This window comes from Cyprinus carpio, unplaced genomic scaffold (assembly GCF_018340385.1).
Source record: "Cyprinus carpio isolate SPL01 unplaced genomic scaffold, ASM1834038v1 S000006696, whole genome shotgun sequence".
In the NCBI taxonomy this organism is placed as follows: Eukaryota; Metazoa; Chordata; class Actinopteri; order Cypriniformes; family Cyprinidae; genus Cyprinus; species Cyprinus carpio.
In genome coordinates, this window is record NW_024879308.1 from 77,563 (window position 1) to 102,609 (window position 25,047).

At 35.4% G+C, this 25,047-nt stretch overlaps 1 protein-coding gene and 2 pseudogenes across 1 annotated transcript; 1 reads left to right on the forward strand and 2 right to left on the reverse strand.

Moving 5' to 3' along the window:
- Positions 1-2,045: 2,045 nt before the first annotated feature.
- On the forward strand, positions 2,046-4,159 carry LOC109091523 (C1GALT1-specific chaperone 1-like). Its single transcript, XM_019105293.2, has 2 exons — positions 2,046-2,252; positions 2,561-4,159. The coding sequence occupies exon 2, from the start codon at positions 2,569-2,571 to the stop codon at positions 3,520-3,522; it is 954 nt and encodes a 317-aa protein (XP_018960838.2). The 5' UTR covers positions 2,046-2,252; positions 2,561-2,568; the 3' UTR covers positions 3,523-4,159.
- A 2,971-nt stretch (positions 4,160-7,130) lies between these two features.
- LOC109060337 lies at positions 7,131-9,542 on the reverse strand (annotated as a pseudogene).
- A 702-nt stretch (positions 9,543-10,244) lies between these two features.
- LOC109060319 lies at positions 10,245-21,167 on the reverse strand (annotated as a pseudogene).
- Between the last annotated feature and the right edge of the window lie 3,880 nt (positions 21,168-25,047).

Genomic DNA, 25,047 nt, shown 5'->3' on the forward strand with positions numbered 1-25,047 from the left:
TTCCAGAAAGCAGGATTAACTTACCGTGAACTAAACCCTGAACTCTCGGTTGATTAACCCCAAACCTTGCTTACTCGACGTATGTGGTTCCAAAAACGCGTCCGGGAGTAAGTTCATTCAACTCAGAGTATTTTCCTGGTTAAGACTCAAGACATTCTCAACAGAGCGACGAATCGACGAGTCACTATGGAAATGGATGCTAAGAATAAGCACGCCATGCTGTTTCTTTCTTCTTCTTTTGTTCATTGGTCATTTACATGCTTAGTGCATATCGCCTCCTAATTGATGGCTGTGCAACCATTTTATTTTGTTTCCGTTTAATCTTTAATCCTTGAGGATATGAATTATAATGTTTGTTTGACGCTAATTATATATTAAGTCATATCAGATATGTATTTTGATTTAGAATTTAGACATTATAGAAAATGCCGCTCCATGTGTGAGATAACATGTAATTAATAAAATAAATATATATATAAGTTAAACATTACCTTGTCATAGTCTTTTATAATTTATACAGATAACTCTTATATTTGCCAATAAAAGAAATAATCATATTAGAATAATATATTACCTTATTTATTACTTATATTAGCGCTTCCTCATTAACATGTCAAATATATATATATATATATATAATAGGCTATATTACATATTGTAATATTATATAATGTTGTGCGCTAACTGTCACGCCCACTGAAGGCTCGCTGAAGTGAAGTAACCCTGGAACATAAACTGCTCTGGAGCAGGTTAAGTTCAGAGAGTGAGTTGCTATGACTACTAACATACCCTGAAAGTTACCTCCGTTTTTGGAACCGAAAGTTGAGGTTATCCGCTTACTTACTCTTAAACATACCCAGGTATGTCACCTAACATGCTTTCTGGAATACCCCCCAGACAAACCGGAAGAGGTAGGTATAGTTTGAGACAGCACCATTGGTTTGGGATTACTCACCACTGACTGGACGAGACATCTGTCAATCAAAGTATACAGAAATAAACAACCGAAAAACAGCAGAGTCGTGGTAGAAAGTTCGGAGATGGTCTTAAAGTAGCTCGGTTTAAATGTATTGTATGAATTGTGCTTGCTATGGAATAAAACATACGGAATGTCTATTTACACTTTGTGCAAATTATCTGCCTTATTGGCATTTTGGCATTAGCATTTTGTCCGCTCCAGTGGTGTGGATGGATAAGTGTCTGCTCTTAGCATTTTGGCTCGATTGACCGGGGTTCGATCCCACCTTTTACCTAACTGTTTTTTTTCTGTTTTGCCCTTCAAGGCCACCGTACATCTGCTATCAGGGGCTAATGCAGAAGTCATCATGCTAACCAATCAAATCTCCTTGACCCCTCGGCCCTGGCCTCTGCTGGAAGACTCTGAAACTGCACCATCTGGCTCCAAAAAATCCATTACATACCACAGTAATTAAGTTAGTAATTTTTGATCAAGAATTACTTCTCTTACAAAGGACAAAACAATGAAGAAAAGCACTTCAGCAAATAGATTAGGAAAAGTGTTTTATAAAATGTTTTAAAAAGCTGCAGTTTAAAAGAGGGATTAATTAATATATTATTTTTACTGTTAGATTTAAATAGCATTTTCAAAATTAATTACATTTTATTTATCTATTTATTTTTAAATTTGAAAGGCTTTTTATTAATGTATTGTTTTACTCTTACATTTACCTACAGTTGTAAACAAAGTAAGTCTATTTATTTGTCAGTTTTTATTTTTGAATTAACTTAATTTATTCCTTCATAAATTAGTTACTTTAATTTAATACGGTCATCTCTTCTTTTATCATTTAGAATTTATTTTTTGTAAAGATGTATTTTTGTTGTAAAAATGTATTTTGTGTATTAACATAATATTAACATAAAGTCTGTAAAAACACGAAAATAATGTCCGCCTTTGCCTATTCAAAGGAAATCGACGTTTTTGTAGTTTTTATCACCGCGTTCGTCACAGCGAGATAACACAAACGAACAACATTTCCCACAGTGCCTTTCGCGCGGATTCAACGTCCGCTTAAAGATCCGTGTTCTAGAAGACAGTACTACTAAGCTAGTGCTGGACTGCGACCAGCTTTCTTACCTTATCCCGTCCAAATGAATTAGATGGAGGGCAGGTGAAACTGACCCCAGAACAGACGCTACTTTTTTGTTGTTGCTGTTTTCCGCTTGTGTGTACGGAAATGAATGCGACGGCATAGCGTCTAAACGTGAGCACTCTTCTGTGTTATTGAAAGGTATGAGTTCATAACTAACTAATTACTGGAATGTGTAGTTTTGGTCAACTGTTTATTGGATTCTTGCAGTCAGATGTAGCCGTTCTCCTTCTGAGAAGGAAGTACAGCAAACCTGACTAACTTAGCTGCTTTGTAAAATAGCTTTTGTATTGTCACCAGGAACAGAAGTGTAAGTTATCGCAACGTATCTCATCATATCCACGATAGGATTCTTGTTGTTATTGCTGAACAAATGTAATTTAGAGCACGGACTGCCATTATAGTTTTGTTCTAATCATAATCTTTATTCTTATTTTAAACTATTACAGGGTTGAGCATGATGTACGAGGGCAGTTCATTTATGAAAGGCATGATCCTAGGGGGCATATTTTGCCTGGTGGTGTCTTTCTTTGAGACCTTTAATTCAGGAACCCACTCAGAAGGTCATGAGCATCTCCACCATCATCTGAAACCTGTCAGCAAAGATGAACTAGAGAAGTTATCAGAGTCTCAGATGTCTGACTGGACCCTGCAGGTTCGAGTGTACTGTCTCATCATGGTCACTCCCAAGCTGCTGGTCCACTGGGCGACAGCCAACGACACTTGGAGCAAGCACTGTGACAAATCTGTGTTCTACACCTCAGAATCGTCCAAAGTTCTAGAGGCGGTTGACCTACAGGAGCAGGACGAGTGGGCTAGGCTGCGCAAAGCCATCAGACACGCCTACGAGAACGCTGGAGACCTGCGCTGGTTCTTCGTGGCCCGGCCCACCACATTCGCAATTATAGAGAACCTCAAGTATTTGGTGTTGGATAAAGATCCAAGCCAGCCGTTTTACATTGGCCACACGGAAAAGTCCGGAGAGCTGGATTATGTGGAGTATGATAGCGGGATTGTGCTGAGCTATGAAACAATGAGGAGGCTGATCGAGATATTCAAAGACGTGGACAGATGTCCAGAGCGGGGAAACGCCTTGTGGAAGACACCTGAAGAAACGCAGCTCGCCACCTGTCTGAAGTACAGCGGGGTGTTCGCTGAAAACGGAGAGGATGCGCAAGGCAAAGGGCTTTTTAACAAGAAGAGCGTCAGCTCCTTGATTTCTGACAGCATGGGCCAAAACCCAGCCGACGTCGTGGAGGCCTGTTGTTCTGACATGGCCATCACGTTCGGAGGCATGTCCTCAGCCAGATACAGGGTTTTGATGTATGGCGTCTACAGACTCCGGCCGTATGGACACGATTTTCATGATTCCTTGACATTTCTGCCTCCTAAAGACTCTGATAATGACTGATTGACTTCATGGTGTCTGTGCTGGAACTGTTACTGTATTGAAATGTTGATCATAACTGGGTGCAGGGCTGAATTAGCTGTGATGTGCAGTTTGTACTGTAATTCTGATCATGTGTTCTGAAAGTTGGTGCGGGTGTGTAAGTTGAAGGTGTTTTCACTGCTTTCTACTACAAATGCATTCTCACAAAAGGATAATTTTTTGCATATGAGTATAAGTTAATAATGAGGGGCCAATATTGGGTAATTTTGTACACTTACAGTATTTTGAACACAAATTACACTAGATATATGAATGGCGCATATTTGGATCAGATAGGCAATGTTATGCATACCCTATAAACTATATAATGCTAAATGTATACTTTATATGATCTGTTTGATGATAACTGTCTACATCACCCTTAAAAATATCAAACTAATGTGGCTTGAAAGGTTAATAAGCTTGAGATCGGAAAATTTCTTTTGCATAGAAAATTATCTATTTATTTACATATCAAAATATTGTTTCTTTCTATAATTCAGATGTACTTCATCATACACTGGTTTGTAATTGTTCTTTACTGTGTTTACTAGGATGTTTGTTTTCACCTGCTTTAAGTAATAGTAAAGGTTACAAATAAAAGAGTGCTATCAACAGATGATACAGTGCAGTGAATAACTTTAAATCCTCTTCATTTCTATGGATACTTGATCTTTCAACAGATTATACGATAAATAAAATGTTGTGTTTTCATCTGATTTGTCTTAAGGCTTAAAAAAACAAAACAATCAGCTTCATTCTTTTCATATTCTCTCTTCTCGGTCTTGTTTTTCTCTCAGCTCTAGTGTTTCTGTTCTGGTTCTTATGCTCTTTCACTCATTCTCTTATCTCTTTTCATTTTCCAATTCTTCAATTCTGTTGTTGATTAATTTCTTTTTGAATCCCTATGCCATTTTTCTCTGTTGTTCTTCTTGTTGATCCTCTATTTCTTCAAAATCTCTTTTAATGCCTTGTTTTATGGCACATATTGCTCAATTTGTATAATTTCTTAATCGTGTTTATATTCATTTTTTTCTCTCTCTGTCTTGTTTCCTTTTGTCACGTCATTTCTTATTCTCAGTCTCTTCTTTCATCTATTTAATTATTTGATGATATTCAGATTTTTCTTCATTTATTCATTTCTGTATCTCCAGCTTTCATTCCCATTCTAGAGAAGGGATTTTTGACTGTACTGGACATTAATTTACTATCTTTTTTCTTCTTGAGCTGATCCATTTCGGTCTCGTATCTGGTTCTTAATTTCTCAATTTGAGCCTCAATTTTTCTCTCCCTCTCTTTCAGGATGTTGTCAACCCACTTCTTAATAGACATCTCCGTGTTTTGGTTGATACTGCACTTTGTTGGATGTAATCAACAATTTTTACTAGCTGAGTAACTTGAGTTTTTCCTCTTCGTTTTTTTTTTTTACCCTCAACCTCACAAACACCCTTCTTACAAACATTTGTCACTGAATGTATGTTGCTTTCGAACTCATTTCATACTAGAATAGTGTTTCCTGTTGAATAGTGTTTCCTGTTGCACTCTTTCCACATCCTGTCCTCCCAATCAGCACAATCCTCAAACCCTCCTCCAGCTCATCTGGTTGATCTTCAGCACCTGGCAATCAAATTGCTCAATGTCAGATAATACTATTAATAATACTATTGATACAGATTTAAGTTTGGTGTTGTTAAACACATGAGTGTCCACAATAAGATTTTAAATGATTTATTTTTGAACATTACTGTGTAGAATGTCTTCCAAATTTCAGGAGAAAAAAAATGTATGGGCGCATATAAATTTATAGGGATATTTCAGCTAATTCAAAGAAGTGCAAGAATTTTCATTTGTGTCCCCTCAAAAAAAGTGCCTTAAATCCATGGCTGTTATTGAAGGATGGAGCAGGTAAAAACTAGATTGGACTTAAGCAAACATACAGCTCATATGTGAGAGCAGCAACTTTACAATAATATGATAAATGACAAATCTATAAAAACAATATGAATGACCCCTTTGTGTACATAAAGTAAGTTATTTCTTTTCAGAGCATTGGTGATGTTTTAAGATGTAAGCATTATAGATAGTTTGTGTTTCTGGTGTAGAACCAAACTTTATTTATCTAAATTTAATGCTATTGAGCAGCGGACGATGCTAACTCCATGTACGAGATACATAACTGAAAAATGGACTGTTGGTCAGCGCCACCTAGCGTGGATTAGCAGAAGGCGAGCAATCGGATAGAAAACAGTATACAACTCACCCTTTACTGTCCTCGTACTTTGCTGAAAAAAACTAATTTGATACTGATTAAATGATGAAACAGGAATTAAGATGGGAAGGTGAACAGTACCTGTTAATTTACTCACTCTGACAAAGGGGCATAGAATTTTATAGACCTAAAAAATTTTATCAGTTCATATTTGATAAATCATCATACCTCTGTGATAACTCTGATGACATCATCACTGTCTATGGTGTAGTTTCTGGACATTTGATCGCATACACTGTTTCTGGTGGAATGATAATGTAGTGAAAGTCTCTGCTGGTTGATAAACTTCTTGGTGTCACTGAGGTACTTGGCTACAATACATGGAGGAGTTCACCTACTCAACTTTAGTCTCCCGTCAATATTTTTCCTCAATGGAGTCTGAAGGTATGACTTTGAAATCTGTATTAATCTGAGGATGAGGAGAACATATTACAATTATTGGCAGCTGTTCTTAATTCCAAAGCTGGATCCCTTTAATAGAAAAAAAGTGTATTCACTCTCAAAGGGGAAATTTAAGGAAAGTGTTATAATATTATGGATTTATGATAGACAATATATTATTGTAGAAACAAATACTAATGTAGATTAATACTGTGTAAGATTTAAAAAAAAAAAGGTTCTGTTTATGAATGCAAAATAAAGCCTTTATATATTCATGGCCATTTCCAGCCTGACTTGACTAAAAACTGTGGCATCAGAAGTAAACTAAGAAAACAACAAGAGGATCAAATAAGTGTAGACTTAGACCCCGTACTATTGGTTTTGATTCTCAGCGAATACACATACTGATAAATTTGAATGCACCGCCCGTACCTTACTTTGGTTTTTCTGATATTACAGTTACCTTAAAAAGAATTTGGGTTTCCTTTTGTGCTGAGATGAGTTTGTCTTTCACAAGCTGGTTGGATTCACTTTCTGTAACAGTAATCAAATCTCCCTTTATTTATTGGGACATGAACATTGGCTTTTGCGGTTTATATTTCCATAAATATGATGTGGATGTAGTGGAGCAGAAGAATCTTTTGTATTTTAACCTCTTGTGGTTTTTTTTTGATTTTTTTTGTATATTGTGTGTTTTTTGCTTTTAGAGCAAACAAAAAGATTCAAAACAATAAAAACATAGGGTCTAGAACTGCATATGATACAGAGTATATAATGGCATGTGTTGTATAACTCATCTTTGGCAAGTAATTTCGTCTAATCAAATACCAAATGATTTCTGTTTCAGGCAACTGAGAATTAAACTCTTGTTTAAACAGGCTTTAAGCTGCCATGACACAATTCAGCTCTCACTGTAGCAACAGACCATTTCAGTTTTGGATGACTTGAATGCAGGTTTTATTTTTGCATTAAAATAGGGTCGCTTTCAAAGCTTTCGGCATGGTATACAGTTGAGTCCATTCATGTAAACAGTAGATGGGCAGCCTGGTGACAAGAGGTCCAAACGATTCCAGCACATCCTCTCATCTGTCATTACTTGTACGTCTTCATGTGCCACAGTCCATCATTCAGATAGTGAACGTTCTCAATTCCAATTCCCTTGTTTACTTTCCCTCTGTTCAGCGATGTGAGACAAGAAAATATTGTTTTCAAATGAAATTCACTGTACTTTTTTTTATATATATTTTAGTTTTCAATAACCAATAAACTGTAGTCACAGATTTAAACGGATGCTGACATATTTAATTGATTTCATTCATTGTTTCCTCTGTTAACAAAAATATTTTTTATACATGATGCATTTACACCACAATCGAGACTATAGACTCTAGAGCAACTAAAAATTCCACTGTGTAATTTTTTTCGCATTTATAAACCAAATGGGATTCAGAGTGCAGGGGATGCATAAAACCACTTACATGTCATCTGCAGACATCTTCATGACTCCCACACAAAGCGCGTGCTGCTTACCTTCTGCCATTATGGCCTGAAAACAAATACTTAAGGACAACAACCTGTGATAATAAATCAACACACACCAGTCAACTGCTTTGGCAACTACCTGAAATAAATGAATTTAAGTTGGAACACTAAAATTACTAAAACTAAAATAAAATGAAATTAAAGCGGAATAGAAATATTAAACGCAGAACAAAACTATTAAAACAAACTGAAGTTAAATAGAAAACTGAAAAGATAAATTTAAAACATGAATAAACTCTATAATCATACATACATAATAATTACATTTATTAATCACAGATGAATGGTGTTTTTTATGTCCTTTTTGGAATTGACAAAAGAAGTAAACTATTTCTTATTGTTTTAGTGAACTAATCCTTCACAATGAATCAATAGGATTAATTCATCACGTGGAGAAAAATGTTTTAGAAAACAGAATATAATGCAACAGTTGGAAAGATACGACTACTGTGTCTGTTGCAGCAGGGAAGAGTTTGGCTCCTGGTGATGTGAGGCCTGGGCACATGATATTGGCTCCGCTCAGAACAAATTTGATGGCTCCTTTATCTACTTGTTGGTATGGCAGAATGAAGGGATCTGAAGAACAGACACGTGAGTACCAGCCATTAGTCTGACCAAAGGAATAATAAGAAGTCTAACTTAGTAGTATAAGCACCCAGCAACCTCTTCTGCAGAGAAACATCTAACTGCTACTCATTAAAAAAATGAAAGCGGTCTTACATTTGTGCAGAAGTCTGAGGGTGGGATAGAAGGGTCCCTCTCTCTGTCTGAAGAAGAGCAGCTCTCAATTTACCGTGAGAATTTCAATATGCTCATGACTGGAAACATATAAAATATCACACCTCTGATGTAAAATGAGTTCCTCTCTTAGTACTGCACATCAGTAAGCACCGACACTATATATAGTGCAACTCTTACCATCTCACAATTTTGACAGGGTCCTTTTTGGGCATTATCTGGTTGAGCCAATCATCGATGTTGGGAAACTGATCTAACAGCTGATTCTTTATACCCTTAATAACAGATGTCTTCAGTTGAATACAGTTTGAAACATTTTCCTTTTCATCAAATCTATGAAGAGAGAGAGAGAGAGAAAAAAATTATTTAGCAAATTAATGTCAAATACATGCAGGTCTCTGTAATATTAGATTTTTGTGGCAAAGTATGGCAAAATAAAGAAATTGGTTTAATATAAAGGTCTCACATGACATAATTACCATCAGTTGTTCAGGTTTTTTATAATTAATATAAACATCCATTGCAATCACAGTCTCTTTTTTTTTTTTTGCAGTTTGCTTATCATCTGTTCAAGTTAGAAATATCTTAGCAAAAAGTAAGTATAAAAAAAAACAGGAATAGAGATGGATCTAATGAACCATGCAGTCAGCTGTGACAGAGCGAGTTAGCGGAGTGCGTTAGCTAAACAGGTTGCTGTCTCGGTTACAGAAATTAAGACACACATATTAAGTTACAATAGCATAAAACTGATAAGCGTATTCATGCAACATTCCTTCTGTTTGTAGTGAGATGCCAAAGCTACTGTTAATGAAACAATACATAACTGCAACAAAGCTAAATTGTGTTCGCTACTATTTATAAGGCTGATAACGGCTCAAGCTTACTTTTTAAACATCCTTGCAGGTCGTTATCCGTCACTCTTGTCTTCTGAACTGTGTGGTCTTACAGCTTGTAACTGGTCAGTTTTTTTTAACCAAAAAAACCTAAACATTCAGTAGATTTAATGAACTAACTCCACGCTTCACGTCAACCGCAGGTGATTCCTGTTTACGACATTTACGACAGTGGTAAGCATTTTACGGCAAGGGATGGAAGTACAGCGCGACAAAATGATGCTATGTATTTTGCAATACATCTATTAAACCTCAGTCGTTAATGATAAAGTCAAAGTGAGTAAAAAATATAACTATTCACATCATATTAAGACAACTGTTCTGCGTTAAAAAAAAATTCACCAGAAATGTTTAAATATGCACAAATTTTGCATACATTTCCAGATCATAAGATAGATAAAGCAAAAACGTCAGAATATAGATTGGATTAAGTTTATGGAGTAAAGTGGAGATTTCTGGTTTAGTGCATGAGGAAAAAAACATTTTTGAGAAAACTGCCTTTAAAGATATATATATATATATATATATATATATATATATATATATATATATATATATATATATATATATATATATATATATATATTATTTTTTTTTTTTTTTTTTAATTTCCCCCCTTGTCAAAGAAAATGTTATGGAAGCAAACCAGTTATATATGTATTTATACATTTATATAAAATACAGCGTCACATTTTATATGGTTATTAGTTAGAATACTTATTACGCTCAATGTATTTTTGATTAAAACAATAATAGACTACCAATTTATGATGTCTGAGGCATCTTTGCTCCATTCACCCACTCATTATCTAGAATTAATTATCCATTTGTCATCAAGTTTGTTTCAGTGAAGATCACACTAATTGATTTGAGGGACAAGATCATGGAAACACATACAGTTGTTTATTCTGAGGCAATAAAAACAAGCATACTTTTTCCAGACACTGGACGACTGTCCACTTAAGTATGATTTCTCAAAACACCATTGCCGAAAATTCCACCGAGCAATCCAGTGATGCCACACAGAGGAGCTTCTCAGTATACGGGCCTAATTCAGAACTTAAGGGATATATAAACTTGGAAACACTAAGAATGATAAAACGGTGCTGCTGTGCTTGTTCTGAGTTTTCGGAGAAGAATGCAGTTGTAATGCAGTCGAAAGTGTCAAACATCAAAGTTGTGTGTAAAATGTATGTACAAAATAAACAAGAGGAGGAGATGTGAGATGATGTAAGCAGGGAGGGAAAAAGAAGGAAGATGTACAAGTTAGTGTTTAGCAGCGTTAACATCCCTACAAACAAAACAAGTGCTTGGTTTTATCTAATCTTGGCACGTACTGTGACATTTCCAATCAGCCTCAATTGTTCTATTCATCAATAAATCATTCACAGAACATAAACTGCTTGTGACCAATCAGCTGAATCTTCTTTTCTTTGTACAAACATTGGCAAAGAGAAAACCTGTTTTCAGTGTTCACGAACCGGTACCCAATGTGACACGACTGAACAAATGAGTCTAATCCGGTGAATCTGGTGTTGGTTTTCTTTGCACAGGTAATGTCTCAATATGTTGTGAGATATCTGCATATGAGTAAACAATGACAAAAAAGAAACACGTGCCAGAGACAACAAACAAAAGCCATGGAACTACGTCTGAAAATAAATACCTTTTCTTTTTAAGCTTGGGATAGTCCAATTCTTAGAAGCATTTTAACAAAATAATCTTGTATTTTCTTTTCTTCTAATTGCGAGAAATCAAACTTACGCTACCCTGTCAAAGCCAGGAAGAGAAAACTGATTCGGTTGTTGGTCACTGGGGAGAAGATGTTAAATTGAACAAAACTTGGAACAAGGGGTTCCATGTGCTAAGGGAAGTAAACAATGTCACTGAGAACAGCTTCCTCCTGTCATTTCTACCATCCCTCATTTCTACCTCTTATTCTCTCTCTCTGTCTAAGCCACATAGTTGTATTGATTGGGATTGTCCTTATCCCTTTCCATGTAGTCCCTGTCAATGAGTGACTCTATCCTCTTCTTCAGATCAGCAGGCTGCAAAAAGATGAAACACAATTTAGTCACAATGGTATATGTTCTCTGCTGTGAGCACAGTGAGTCTTGGGCTAATTTTCAATTGAGAACATTATTCATATTGCTCATATTATATGAAATCTTAAGACTAGAGGGGAAAAATAATGCATTAACTGTGAAGAATTTACGTGAAATCTAAACGATTATGAAAGATCCCTTGACTTTGATCATAATTATTTTTGCTAAACATAATTCACATTAAAAATTTCATATTTGTTATTTAGGCATCCCATTTCACAACCAGCTGAATTTTCAGCATCATTACTCCAGTCTTCCGTTGCACATGATCTTTCAGAAATCATTCTAATATGCTGATTTTGGTGCTCAATAAACATGATCAATATTGTGCTGCTTCACTATTTTTCTGTAACATTACAAATGTCATTACGGTCACTTCTGATCAATTAAATTAATAAATAAATAGATTAATTTCCATAAAAAAAATAGCAAGAAAAATACTTGGACAGATAATGTGATTGTACAACATGCAATTAAAAATGCTCTTATTGTAATGCATAAAAGCTGTCACACTGTACAATAAATCTTAGTTACACTGAGTACACGGCTAGCTGCACAACATCCACAGTGAAACTGCTCCATTAACTGTGAAACCAAAAACGTTTTGGTGACCATGACCTCACCTTGACTGGGAATTTAAGTTGGTTGTACACCTCAGACACCAGAAGATTATGGCTGAGAGTTTTCCTCATCTTCATGATTCGAACAATTGCAGCATCAATTTGGTACTGACGGTCCTGGAATACTCTCTCTGTAGTGCTGGCTTGCTCCTCCACCTGTGAGGTACAGCAAAGAGCATGAGACTTTCACACAACCCCAATCAAATGATAGGTGTGCCGGGACAGTACCGTTTCTTTCATCTGGATCTGGTTGATTTTAATCCTGAAGAGTTTGTGTTTGAAATCATCATTACAAGAGAACTTGTCTCCATCCTCCACGTCTTTACTCTTTGGGATTTTGGTAAGGACAACGCGCCTTCCCACAGGCCAGTGACTGCAGAGTCCGCCTCAGCTCACCGTCCTCTGCAAATTTATTAGTATTTTTATTTACCGGAGGTTCTTGTCATATTTGTTAAACATTTTGGAAGTTTGTAAAAGTCTGAGGTTTACAGGCTTTCTGCAGGTTTGAAGAAGGTTTTCGTACCCCATTGTTCTTGTTCTAGGCATATATTTTTTTAGAATTTTAGAATTTTTAATGCCTTAAAAATGAAGACCCGCAGAAACCCTGGTTTAACATTGAATGCAATAGTATCTCTTAAAAAGCAGGAATAAATTGCAATGCACTTTGCCTGTCACAAGTAACCGTACCAATGCCTGTAGCCAATTTAATATCCTCCAGAGAGAACTCCTCCCCTTCATTAAAACATCAGCAGAACTAACGTCTGAAACAGGGAAACCTGCAGCTCTTTTTTGCCCTGTGGCACAAAAAAAAAAAAAATGTACACATATTATATATATATATATATATATATATATATATATATATATATATATATATATATATTATATATATATATATAATTATATAGAAAATAGCAAATTCCTTATAGCCATTCATTTAATTTTCTGAGATCATAATATATATATATATATATATATATATATATATATATATATATATATATATATATATATATATATATATATATATATAAAGATATATAAAGATGAGCTACTAACAGTCTGGTTTTCAAGCCCAATTGCTTTTTTGAAAAGTGTGTGTGAATTATTTATTTTATGCCTTTAAAACGCAATGTCCTAACGTCGACTGCCACTGTAGTTTCCGTCCACTGTGTTTGCCCAGGTAAAACGTTTTGAAAATCTCTTGCAATCTTACCATCTGGAGAGTGAAGGGTATTGAGAAAAAAAAAAGAAGGTTATTACTGTCATGTTAAAGGACCAGGGAACATCTAATCCAAGATCCCATCTCTCAATATTCATCAGAACAGACCTCTGGAGGCAGATGTACTTCCATGGGGCGTATGTTGGCCAATAACCCATAGTGAGGATGTTCATCGTCAACTCAATGTTCCCAGGAATATTTTGGCATTGCATGTGCTGCGGTCCAGATTCAAAGGGAGAAATTTGAAAGATGTAATTAGACAAAATAAGAAAATGCAAATAATGACATTAAAAGAAGTAAAAGCTATCATTACCTGTTTGAACTGCACCATAATATCTTTTGAGAGTTCCATGTCTTTGAACATTCCTTCCAACTTACTGGTAAATGCAGCTCCACATTCTACAAGAAAAACCCAATTCACCTTTGTTTACTTCACAGTCTGTCGAAACATCTGTGTTAATGAGGATGGGATGTTTTAAAGGAGAAATGTCATTTACCATGCTTCAGTTTTGACAGCATTGATTTCTATTTCTCTGCATCTACAGAGGCACTCTTTCCCACTAGTAACCTCTTAGCCAAGTCTTTCTTGTAGAAAGGCCTCAAAAACATCTTTGCCTTAAGAGAGATGAGAAAGTCTATGAAGCTTAGACAGATGTTTAATAATTGAAAACTTTCTAGGTCTTTGGAACGGAGGATTAAGTTTAAATGTATTACCATAAATGAACCTGAATATGATCATTATCTTGTCCAACATTTTCTCGAGTTCCTCATCAGTTCGCTTCTTTTTGATTTCTTTGCACGGAGCTTTGAATCCACATATTTTGCTATAGAACAAATTCACAATATTAGTGAATATTAATATTTGTCTTGATCTAATCAGCTGCCAGCTCTCAATCAAACAGAAAAACCCTCAAAGATTGCTTTGAAAACAACATTTGTGAACTGACCTATGAGCTCTGCAGGTTTGTTCGGCCGTTTATTGATAAAGGTCTCAAAGGCCTCCTTCATACCATTTACAAACTTCTCATTCTTCATGAAACATACATCAATGATGTAATCGACTTTATCCTTGAAATCCAAAAGCTCCTGAACCATTGTCTTGTCTTTCTCTGGGTTGATGACAATTGTGCTTCCGAAGGCCTGAGACACAACAAACAAGACTTGTGAAATTGAATGTGCACATTCAGAACAGTTATGTCATGTTTTTTCCAGTCATCTAGATGGGTTCCCTGCACACCTTGATGTACTCGATCCAGTGCTGGAGAAGCACCTGCACGCCTCCCTTCACACGACTGAAGAGCTGAAGCTGGTACAGTAGAGACAGATCCTGAATACGGTTCTCATCCAGCAGGTTATTCAAACCTAGAGTGAGGCAAGAAAACAATCACTTACGGATTTTTTTTATTTTTTTGGGTGTTTTTGAATTTGGACACCAAATATAGTATCAATCATCTTGATGAAGGTGATACCTTTCTGAAGTATTGCAGTGAGGTGTTAATTAAGCAGCTGCTTTTTCCACTGAGGCAATGATGGATTTTCTACAAATAAAAAAAGATGTAATAGTGTAATATATAATGTATTTTTGCCAAAATAACTTATAATGCAAATTATATGTTCTCTGCATACGTACTGTGTGCTCTGGTCTAAGTATGTAATGACTCTATCTGCCTCTTCTTCCAGACGTTTGTTGACATGATGGAGATACTCTGGCACCTGAAACGAAATATTTGTAAGGAATAAATAACTGAAATGTTACTATCCTTAATGAGACCGAAAAAGAAAACTAATTTCAATTATAGTTCACAAAAATGTATGTTTGTTTATTTTGTGGAACACATCTTCATTTCAATCATTTTCTCATAGACGAAGCCCAGACACAAAAAAGCACCATAAAAGTGGTCTTTATAACTTGTACTATTTTATCTTCAATTCTGCTACAGTTCTCAAAACATATTAGTATTGAGAGAGAGAGAAAAAAAGAAAAACAAAAACAAAATAGCAGCATATCTTTGTAGGGTGTGTAAATAATTTTGAAACAAAAAAACTAAGAGTGATTACATTATTAAAATAAAAAAATAAAATAAAAAAATACAAATCTAGCCCTGTAGCTAACTTCCACTTAATGAGGCATGCCAATAATTTATTGCTCACAGAATCACAATAACAAAACAATAAATTAAAATTAAATTAAATGTAAAAAAAAATCAATACTTTATGTTCCCCTGATGCAAAACTCACCTCTCTTTCCTGCATGAGCCTCTGGCCCTCTGCAGCATACAGTCGATTTGTCTCCTCCAGAAAGCGCTGCTCAAATGAATCCTGATAAATCTGTCATATAATGAACAAAGGTATGATTACAACAACAATACTAACACTAACAGGTTTGACCACAGTTTAAGGGCTGAATGATATCAGGGATCAAGAGTTTTATGGGGTTTATTTCATCTTTCATTAATGTATTAATGCAGAATTACAGTTTTTGCAACTGAGACTAAATGTAAAGATGCAAATTACAGGATGTGGCATAATGTTGATGCGTAAAATATTTTAGACTCATCCATCAGTTTAAGAACAATAAGTTGCTACAATACAGACATTACCATGGAGATAAACGGGCCATGTGATTTAAGGGGTTTAAAAGCAGAAAACATGAATTATGAACACTGACAATAATACTCACATTTTATTAAATGTGCATTAATATTCATCATTATTCCAAATTAAAAAAAAAAAAAAAAAAAAATCTGCAAAAAGGTTTTCCAGCATTAGCAAATTTTCTTTTCGCAAAAATATAAATAGTTCTAGCAAATATAAATGTTCATGCTTAACTAACCAGACTGTTAAAAATGTTTATGTTGTATTCTTGTCTGTGTAATGTGAGAAAGTTATTGGGTTCACTGACTTTATACAGACATGCTGCCACTTAAGCAAGCAATAAGAAACACAAGTAAAGTCCTTGTGGTAACCATGTTTTTTTTATAGTTTAAAAAAAACTGAACAGCAAGTCAAAATGATTAATATTATTAAATGGTTATGCCATAAATGCAACATAAACCCAGAAACATTGGTTTTGAGTACAAGTGAGAAAGCAGGTAAGGTAACCTGCAGATCTGAGAGCATGCTCAGAAGACTCCTCAGGAGACTGCGGTCTATGGCCTCTCCACTCCGCTCTCTCTCAATAAGAAGCAGAATCCCATCGATTGTCTTACTCTGCACCTTCAGGTCGCTGATGATATAGAAACGAAACAACTCCAAGCCCATGTCCCTGAAGACAGAACACAAGTGTATCTTTAATCACCAGTAAACAGCAAAGCAATGGTAGTAAATAAAGACAGCAAATGTGACGGTGCCAATGTTACAAATTCTTTCGGCAAAGAGTGAAGACATACCAGATTGATGGCAGCATCGAATTTTGTAAAACATATGTGCGATCCAAAAACAAAAATATACTCCTAATCATGATCTAGAAGAAAAGACAGTGTTTTTGTATTAAAAGCAGTTTTTTGCAAAACAAGTAAATAACTAGATATAAGAACGTTTAATAAAAAGGTCAACTTTCAACTTATTCAAAATAAATATAGAGAAAAGAGGTCTAGAGTAGACTAACTTCACTAACCATTTGTCTGCAGTGATCTTGCCAACATTTGTCTATATTTTCTTGAGGAACAGAACACTGTCTAAGGCATCCGTCGAGCAAGAGTTAAGAAATGGTTTCATATGACAGTTATGATTAGCAGACAGTCCTATTTAATTACCAGTGACAACTTCTCAATTTCTGAAAAATGTTCCCTCATATATATAGCTCATCATATGCACTGTCTGCCATAGTTTTTCAGCAAAAGCGTTAATGAGTTTTGTCAAAAGTTCAGCTATTACATAAAATTAAAATCAATCTTGCTATTTTTGTTTTAAGAAATACATGATTAATGAAAAAATGCTATTAATAATAATAATAATAATAATAATATATATATATATATATATATATAATATATATATATATATATATATATATATATATATATAATATATATATATATATATAATATATATATATATATATATATATATATATAACTATATAAAAACTACCATGCAAATATCTGAATTCAGTAAGAGCTTTTGAAGGAAATTTATATTTTTGTTTAGCAAGGATAAAAATTTGATCAAAAGTGACAGTACACACATTTGTAATGTTACAAAAATATTTCTATTTCAAATAAATGCGTTTTATAAACTATACATCAAAGAATCCTCAATTTAATCTGCAAAAATGTTTCTAATAATTAAAGTCATGTTTGATGGGCCATTGTTTTGTGAACAAAAACATTTTTTTTTTTTTTTTTTTTGTTCATGTTGAGCCTTGCTCTTTACTTTAACTCTCAACCTAACAAGACAGCAAGACACAAAATATAAATTTGTAGCAAAGAAAAGGGATATTCTCTGAACTGGTCAATCTGTGCCTTGATATGGTCTTCACAGACCACTCTGAGCTGTTTATAGAGCTTGGCAGATATCTTATGAGAGCACAAGTTTTCAACAGCCTGAAAAAACAAAAGGGAATAAATAGCGTTAGATTCCATGTATAATAATACTAAATGATAAAACAAATATGTACATAAACCTACCTGATAGAGCTCTTCTAGATTGTATCTTATTGAAGTGCTGTTCTGTATGGCCTCTACTGCCTCCTTCAGCTTCTGCCAGGTCTCATTCGTGTAGTAATTCTCCGGTAATTTGGGCTTTTCTGATATAACATTACAAGAAAAAAAGAGGGATGATTACAAACAGTCAGGATGCGTAAGAAACATAAAAACTGGTTAGTGTTTCAATGAAGGTCAGGTTTTGATTTTGTCTATACAAGTGATGTGCCATCATAAACAAAATGTAAGTGACATAAAATCTATCTATCTATCTATCTATCTATCTATCTATATATATATATATATATATATATATTATAATATATGTGTATATAAGTACGTATAGATAAAAAGCTGATCTCACCTGTGACAACAGCACAGCATTTTCTTTTATAAGGCAGTTACTAAAGTTATTTATTTTAAAATAATTAACTTTTGTTAATGCTTTCAAATACACAAAATAATGCTGATTGCAAAATTATGGCTACTAGGACTAAACGTAAAGATGCAAATGACAACATGGCATAATGTTGATCACTGATTAAAATATTTAGAGATTAAGAAAAAGTTAGTACTAATAAGTTACAGTAAGGACATTATCATGGGGTAAACTGGGTTTACATGCACTTTGAGGGTTTAAAAGCAGAAATATTAAGCAGGTATTTTTGCTACAACACATTAATACTTTTTGAGTTTTGATATTCATATTGTTTTGCTTCTTATGTCACTGTTTTGGAGAATATACAGTCGTGGCCAAAAGTTTTGGCAGTGACAATTTTTCTTTTGGAAATTTTGCTGCTTCAGTATTTGTAGATAATTTTTTTCCACATGTTTCTATAGTGTACTGAAAAACAATGCATATAATACGTTTTGAAAGACTTTTTTTAGCAAATATAATACATTTTGTTTAAAGACTTTTATTGGCAATTCAGTTCTGGCTGCTGGATATTAGCTTCTGGGCCAAATCCTGTCTGATGGCGATCCATTCTTGCCTTATTAGTTTTTAGAGTTGATCACAATTTGTGGGCTTCTGCTGGTCCAATCGCCTTTTGAGGACTGACCACAGGTTCACTATGGGATTGAGATCCGAGGAGTTGCCTGGCCAAGGATCCAAAATTGCAATGTAATGATCTCGAGCCACTTCTTTATCACTCTTGCTTTGTGACATGGTGCTCCATCATGCTGGAAAATGCACGGATCATCACCCAAATTGCTCATGTCATTTGGAAGAAGTTGCTCTTGCAGGACGTTTTGATACCATTCTTAACTCATGGCATGTTTTGGGCAGAATTATGAGAGAGCCCACTCCCTTGAGTTGAAAAACGAACCCACACATGGATTGGTCTCAGGATGCCTTCACTGTTGGCACAACACAGGACTCATGGTAGCGTTTACCTTTTCTTCTCCGAACACTCGATTTTCCAGATGTCCCAAACAGTCGGAAGGGAGCTTCATCAGAGAAAATAACTGTGCACCAGATTTCTGCTTTCCAATCCTTATACTTTCCTGCCAGAATTTCAGTTGGTCCTTGACATTTTTTTTTTTCTTGGAGACGGAAGTGGCTTCTTTGCTGTGCCTCTTCTTGACACCAGGCCGTTGTCTGCAAAAGTCTTGGCCTCCACTGTCTACGTCGCAGATGCTCTCACACCTGCTGCTATTCCTGAGCAAGCTCTGCACTGCTGGTGACATGATTCCATGGCTGATCACTCTGGGACGTCCTGAAGACTTTCACTGCAGTTGAACCTCTCCTTCAAGTTCTTGATGATCCGGTAAATGGCTCCTTTAGGTGCAATATTCTTTGTAGCAATTTCCTGTGCATGTGAGGCCAGGCCTTTTGATCCAAAGCGTTGATGGCTGCACATGTTTCTTTGAAGGTAACCAATGCTAAACAAGAACAGAAATCACATTGGAAGCATTTCTTCCCTTCACTCTTTTAAAGCAGTTGCTAATTACTATGATAGCGATTTTACCTGACTAGTACTCATTCACTTTTTTGTGTTTGTTGTTTTTTTTGTTAGTTAATATAAGCTGGTCATTTTGTGTCAGGATCAAGAATCAGTGAAATTTGTTTGTTTGTTTTTACATGCAAAGTTAAAAAAAAAAAATTCTTTTTTTGCATTGGCATTTAGCAATTATTTTAAAATGCATCTGATCACTCTACACACAATAATCTAGAAACAATGTGAATCAACACCACAATAGCTTAAGCCGCAAAACACAAAAAATTTATGTCACTCATAGTCTGCCAAAACTTTTGGCCACGACTGTATTATATACACACACACAATAAAAATTACTTACAAACATTATAACAAAAAGAAAATTATGTTTACAAACATCAGTTAAAAATCAAAAGAAAAACTAAAACCAATTAGTGTTTTCAATTAATCTCAATTAATTGTGTTTTTGATTTGATTTTGTTTATTGTAAGGTAAGTCACTTCATAAACAAAACGCCCAGTTAATAATAAAGTCTATATAGAAGTGCGTACAGATAAAAAGCTGGCCTCAACAACAGACAGCAGCACTTTTTCCTTTAGTTACAACAGTCACTTAAGTTGTGTACTACTGCTTTAGATATACGCATCATTTCTGGACATCGCAGAGGTGCGTTTAGCCAAAAAATGCTGCATAGGCTGGCAGCTCGCTAAGTTTTGAGACACAGCCAAAGATGTTTTCAGACAAGACGAGGGGCGCAAACTCAGACTATTCACCTACCTTTAAAGTTTTTGATAACAAGTTTGGCTTCGCAGCGCCCGGGTTTGCTGTTGGAGAAGGTGGCGGAGCCCGCAGACTTGGTCAGTCCGTTAGACATGATGCCCGACAACCTCCGGGCAGAAAACACATCCTCGCCTTGAAACACGATTCCTGCCAGGGTTACACGACTACTCGGCCATCTCACATCAGACATCCAGTCCGAGTGCTGCTGTGCAAATCCAGCGGGTCCTCGAGGAGGAAACCTCAACTTCTTCTGGATTTGCTTCTGCTGCTGTGAACTGGAAAGACAGTGGACGTTTGTGGAGGGAGGAATTACAAATGGCTTTAGGAGACGAAGATATTGAATCAATGTCGGTCCTTCTCGGAGCTGTTTATTTTCCTCTTCTTAGAAGCCGTTAAGCTAACGTTACTGTCGTTGTGAACATCAGAAGCTGACGGTCTGGGCTCTTGGGCTGGCGGTGGGGGACTAGGGGAAGGTTTAAACCTGTTGGAAACATGAAAAACGAAATACCAAATCAAAATCGCTAATCTACTAATGCTACGATCCCGTTGAGTGGACGCGTTATATTCCTCGGTCTCGGGTCGGGGAAAGGGCAACCTCGCGGCTCCGAGTGTGAATTAAGAGAAGAGAAAAGAGGATAACCCTGAGAAGTGCAGCCCCACTTGGACCCTTCTCTGTTCTTGTTATTGCCAGCAGAGGAAAGATGGTTGAATACTGCTTCCTCTCGCTCGAGCACACTCTGGCGCGCGGCACAAAGTCCGTTGGATTACAAACTGCGTTTCGCCGAGGACTGTCTGCCGTTGAAGCATTCTGTCCGGACGCAGACTTGGTCAAAATTTTCCGCTCGGTAGACAGAGTGGTATTTTTGCTTTGAGGAAAAGTCTGCGGGGAAAATAGTAACTTTTCATAAGAGGCGACGATGACCCGCCGGAGTTACTTTCAAACCGCTGCGCAGCTGCTGTTGAGGCGCTTGGTAGTTAGTTTAAGCGCGAGGCCTGACGTTTCCGAGCCTGCATCCGCCAGGGGGCGACAATACAGGTACGCGCGCAACACTAGGAATATTTTACTCAGAAACTATCTTAAATAAGAATAATGTTGTGAATGATATCCTCCAAGCTATTTTTTTTTTTTGTAACTTTATAATGTTTATTTTTACTAAAAGGTTTCAATTTCTATTATCCATAAATGTCTGGTTAGGTCCATTTGTCACATTTAATGAGGCAGGGATGTCAAATGTGTTTTAATATAATTTAATAGTTAACTCATTACAATTTCGTTTATGGTTTGATTTTGTATGTAAAACTGTGCCATTATATGCCATTTTGAGTTGTTTTGTGATTGAAAAATGTTTTAATTTAATTACATTATGTGTATAATGTGCTGTATAACGATAAAGGCTTTTGCGTTCTTTTAACAGATTTTTTTATTATTATTATTATTATTATTATTATGTCTGATTTTTGGAGAATTGTATTGAATCCAATTAGGGTCAATCTGACTTCGACTATAACCATCATACACAGATTCCCAGTGATGGGATAAAGTACCTGAAATCCACACTTAAGTAAAAATATAGATATCTTACCAGAAAATTACTTTGGTAGAAGTTAAAGTCACCGTTTAGAATAAAATGTTTTGTGACATTTATTGTACTTAAGTATGAAAAGTATTTTTTTTTTTTTAATGTCAAACTTAAGTATTGGAAGTAATAGTACAAGTAAATTCAAAATAGTAAAGGAGCAAATAAATATTAACAATTGTTCTATACACAGTTTGAGCAGCAAGACTGTGTTCAGTTTTAACTCTTTCTTACATTTTGTATCTTTTGGTAAGCACTGACACTTCATCTGGTCACTCTTTCATTCCAACATAAGAAAACAGTTTTTGCAAATATGAAATCTGCATCTGAAGTGGCATTTCGATTCATTTACACAGACTGTTTAATGCAGCTCAGGGTGGGACACTGATTCATTTAACCAGCAGTTATCACAAATGCATAAATAATGTTTTGTTTTAAACATAAAACGTTGAATATTGATATTTGAAAAGATTTAAAAACATGAAAAGTATCCTTGAAATGGGAAATTAAAGCGATTCATTGATATTAAATCTATTAATTCATTCAGGAATGAAACATTTGACTGTTTTAATGAGTGAGTCACTGAACCAATCGTTTCAAAAAAATAAAAAATAAAATATAAAATTCATTCAATAAGGAAACCAGTTCGCTCAGCTGGAACTATTTTCCATTGTAGAAATACAGCAAAAAAAGGCATCTAAAATGTAAGTAACTTAATACTAACTTTATTAAACTTTTATTAAATCAATATTACATTTGTTATCATGCTGATATCTGGAGAAAAAATGGCTATTTTAGTGTGATGTACATTAACTCTCTACATTAAATTATATAAATGAAAAAAAAAACATACAGAGGCATTTTGCCTCTTATCCTGAATCTGATGGGCAATCTAAATGCATTTTAACAGACTAAATCACACAGTGTATGCGTGCACTCGGTGGTTTTTATTTTTTTTTTTTTTTTTTTTTTTTTTTGTGATGTTTTTTTTTTTTTTTTTTTTTTTTTTTTGTGAAGTACAACCCTTACGAGATTAGCGCGCAGACGATATATATACCATATTCCAGCCCTGAATTTAAGTGGAAAATGTAATCAACTGTGCTTGTGCGAGAACTTGTTTGCGCATGCTTCTTCTTCTTCTTTTCGTAGCGTTTATTGGCGGTGGGCAAGCCAACTTTTGGTGCATTACCGCCACCAACTGAACTGGAGTGTGGAGGCTTTATTCAAAAATAAATAAATAAATACAATATTCCTTATATTCGCATGAAGATGCGTAAAGATGTTGTTTTTTATCGGAGTCTTGACCCCTGATTCATCAAACCTGCTTTCTTTCAGTCTGTGTTCTTCCGACTTTATTTTGTAGTAAGTTACGAAAGTATGGGATTAAAAGTATTCATTTTAATTCGGAAATATAGTGGTCGTAAAAGTGAAATATTAAAACTCAAGTAACGTTAGATTTCTCCCAAAAATACTAAAAAAAGTACTGTAACGAAGTATTATTTATTTCGTTTACATTGCACCACTGCAGATTTCAAACCTAATACAAGGTCAAGTACAAAAAAGGTGATAACTAGCCTCAGAAACTGCATATAACATTTAGATAAAGGGTCTTTATTAATATAAAATTTTCACACATAAGATAGTAGTATTTATGCTAACTCTAGTCCTTTAAATTTACGTTTTGGCGTTAATACTTAAGATATGTTATGATCTGATCTACAGTTGTTTTATAAATAGTTTATATGATCAGATAAAACTTTAAAACCTTAACTATAGCAAAGACTTAGTCTGTATATTTCCATTTACTAGACCAGTCGCCTGCTTATTGAATGCGCTCTGAAACAGGAATAAAACTATTCTGTAGCTGAGTTATTTACCCAGCGTTTGACACACGAACAGCGCTCGTAAAAACTCGACGTAACGCTCATGTGCAGGAAAGGAGCTCCTGTCATATGACTTAACGTTATATGAGCTCGGTTAGAGGCTGTTTCACAGCGCTGCTGTCTCACAACCGGGTCTCTCTCACTCGGTCCGGGCGTCACTCACTGAACTCACCGTCTGCCGTCCGCCCTCGCGATGTCTTCCCGCGGTTTGTGTGACCCTGGCTCTTTTATTCTGCTGAGCGGTACGTACGACTTGTGTTGTTTGGGTGCTTTATTTCAGACGGTGTCACATTACAGAAACAGATATTGAGTTATTTTTGGGAGGTTATCGAAGGCCCACAGGCGCGCGAGAGGTTGTTAGCATTAGCATTAGCGTGAATTCTAATCTACGCCAGTAGAAGAAGCGTTAGATAATCAGAGAGACTGTCAGCTTGTTGGATTAAATATCTAACCGTCCCTTGCATTGTTTTAAACACCTAATACAATTCAGGAGGGATCAGAAATTACATAAACTCGTTTAATATAGATAACTTTGTGTACTTACCGTTTCAATTTCTGATGTTTGTCTGCTAGATTGTTAGCGAATATAGAATGCAAAACCAACATCGGCGGAAAATATTTTTTAGGGGGCGTTGAATATAGTGTACCGTAAATTTAGTAAAATAGCACTGAGAGAAAAAAAACCTCTGGTCGTGGTCTTAACTTAGCGCGCTGCCTACATAGACGGCAATAAAGGGTGCAAAAATTTGAAGTTTTTAATGTCAAAAAATGCTGACACTTTTCGTAGTTCACTAGGTTTTTTTAGACATAATCGGTGTGATTCAAAACTAGGCAGTGCTGTAATAAAGCCAGTATATCGTGTACTGATGTATTAACTGCAGTGTGTTAAATAAATCTTATATTATTTATAACGC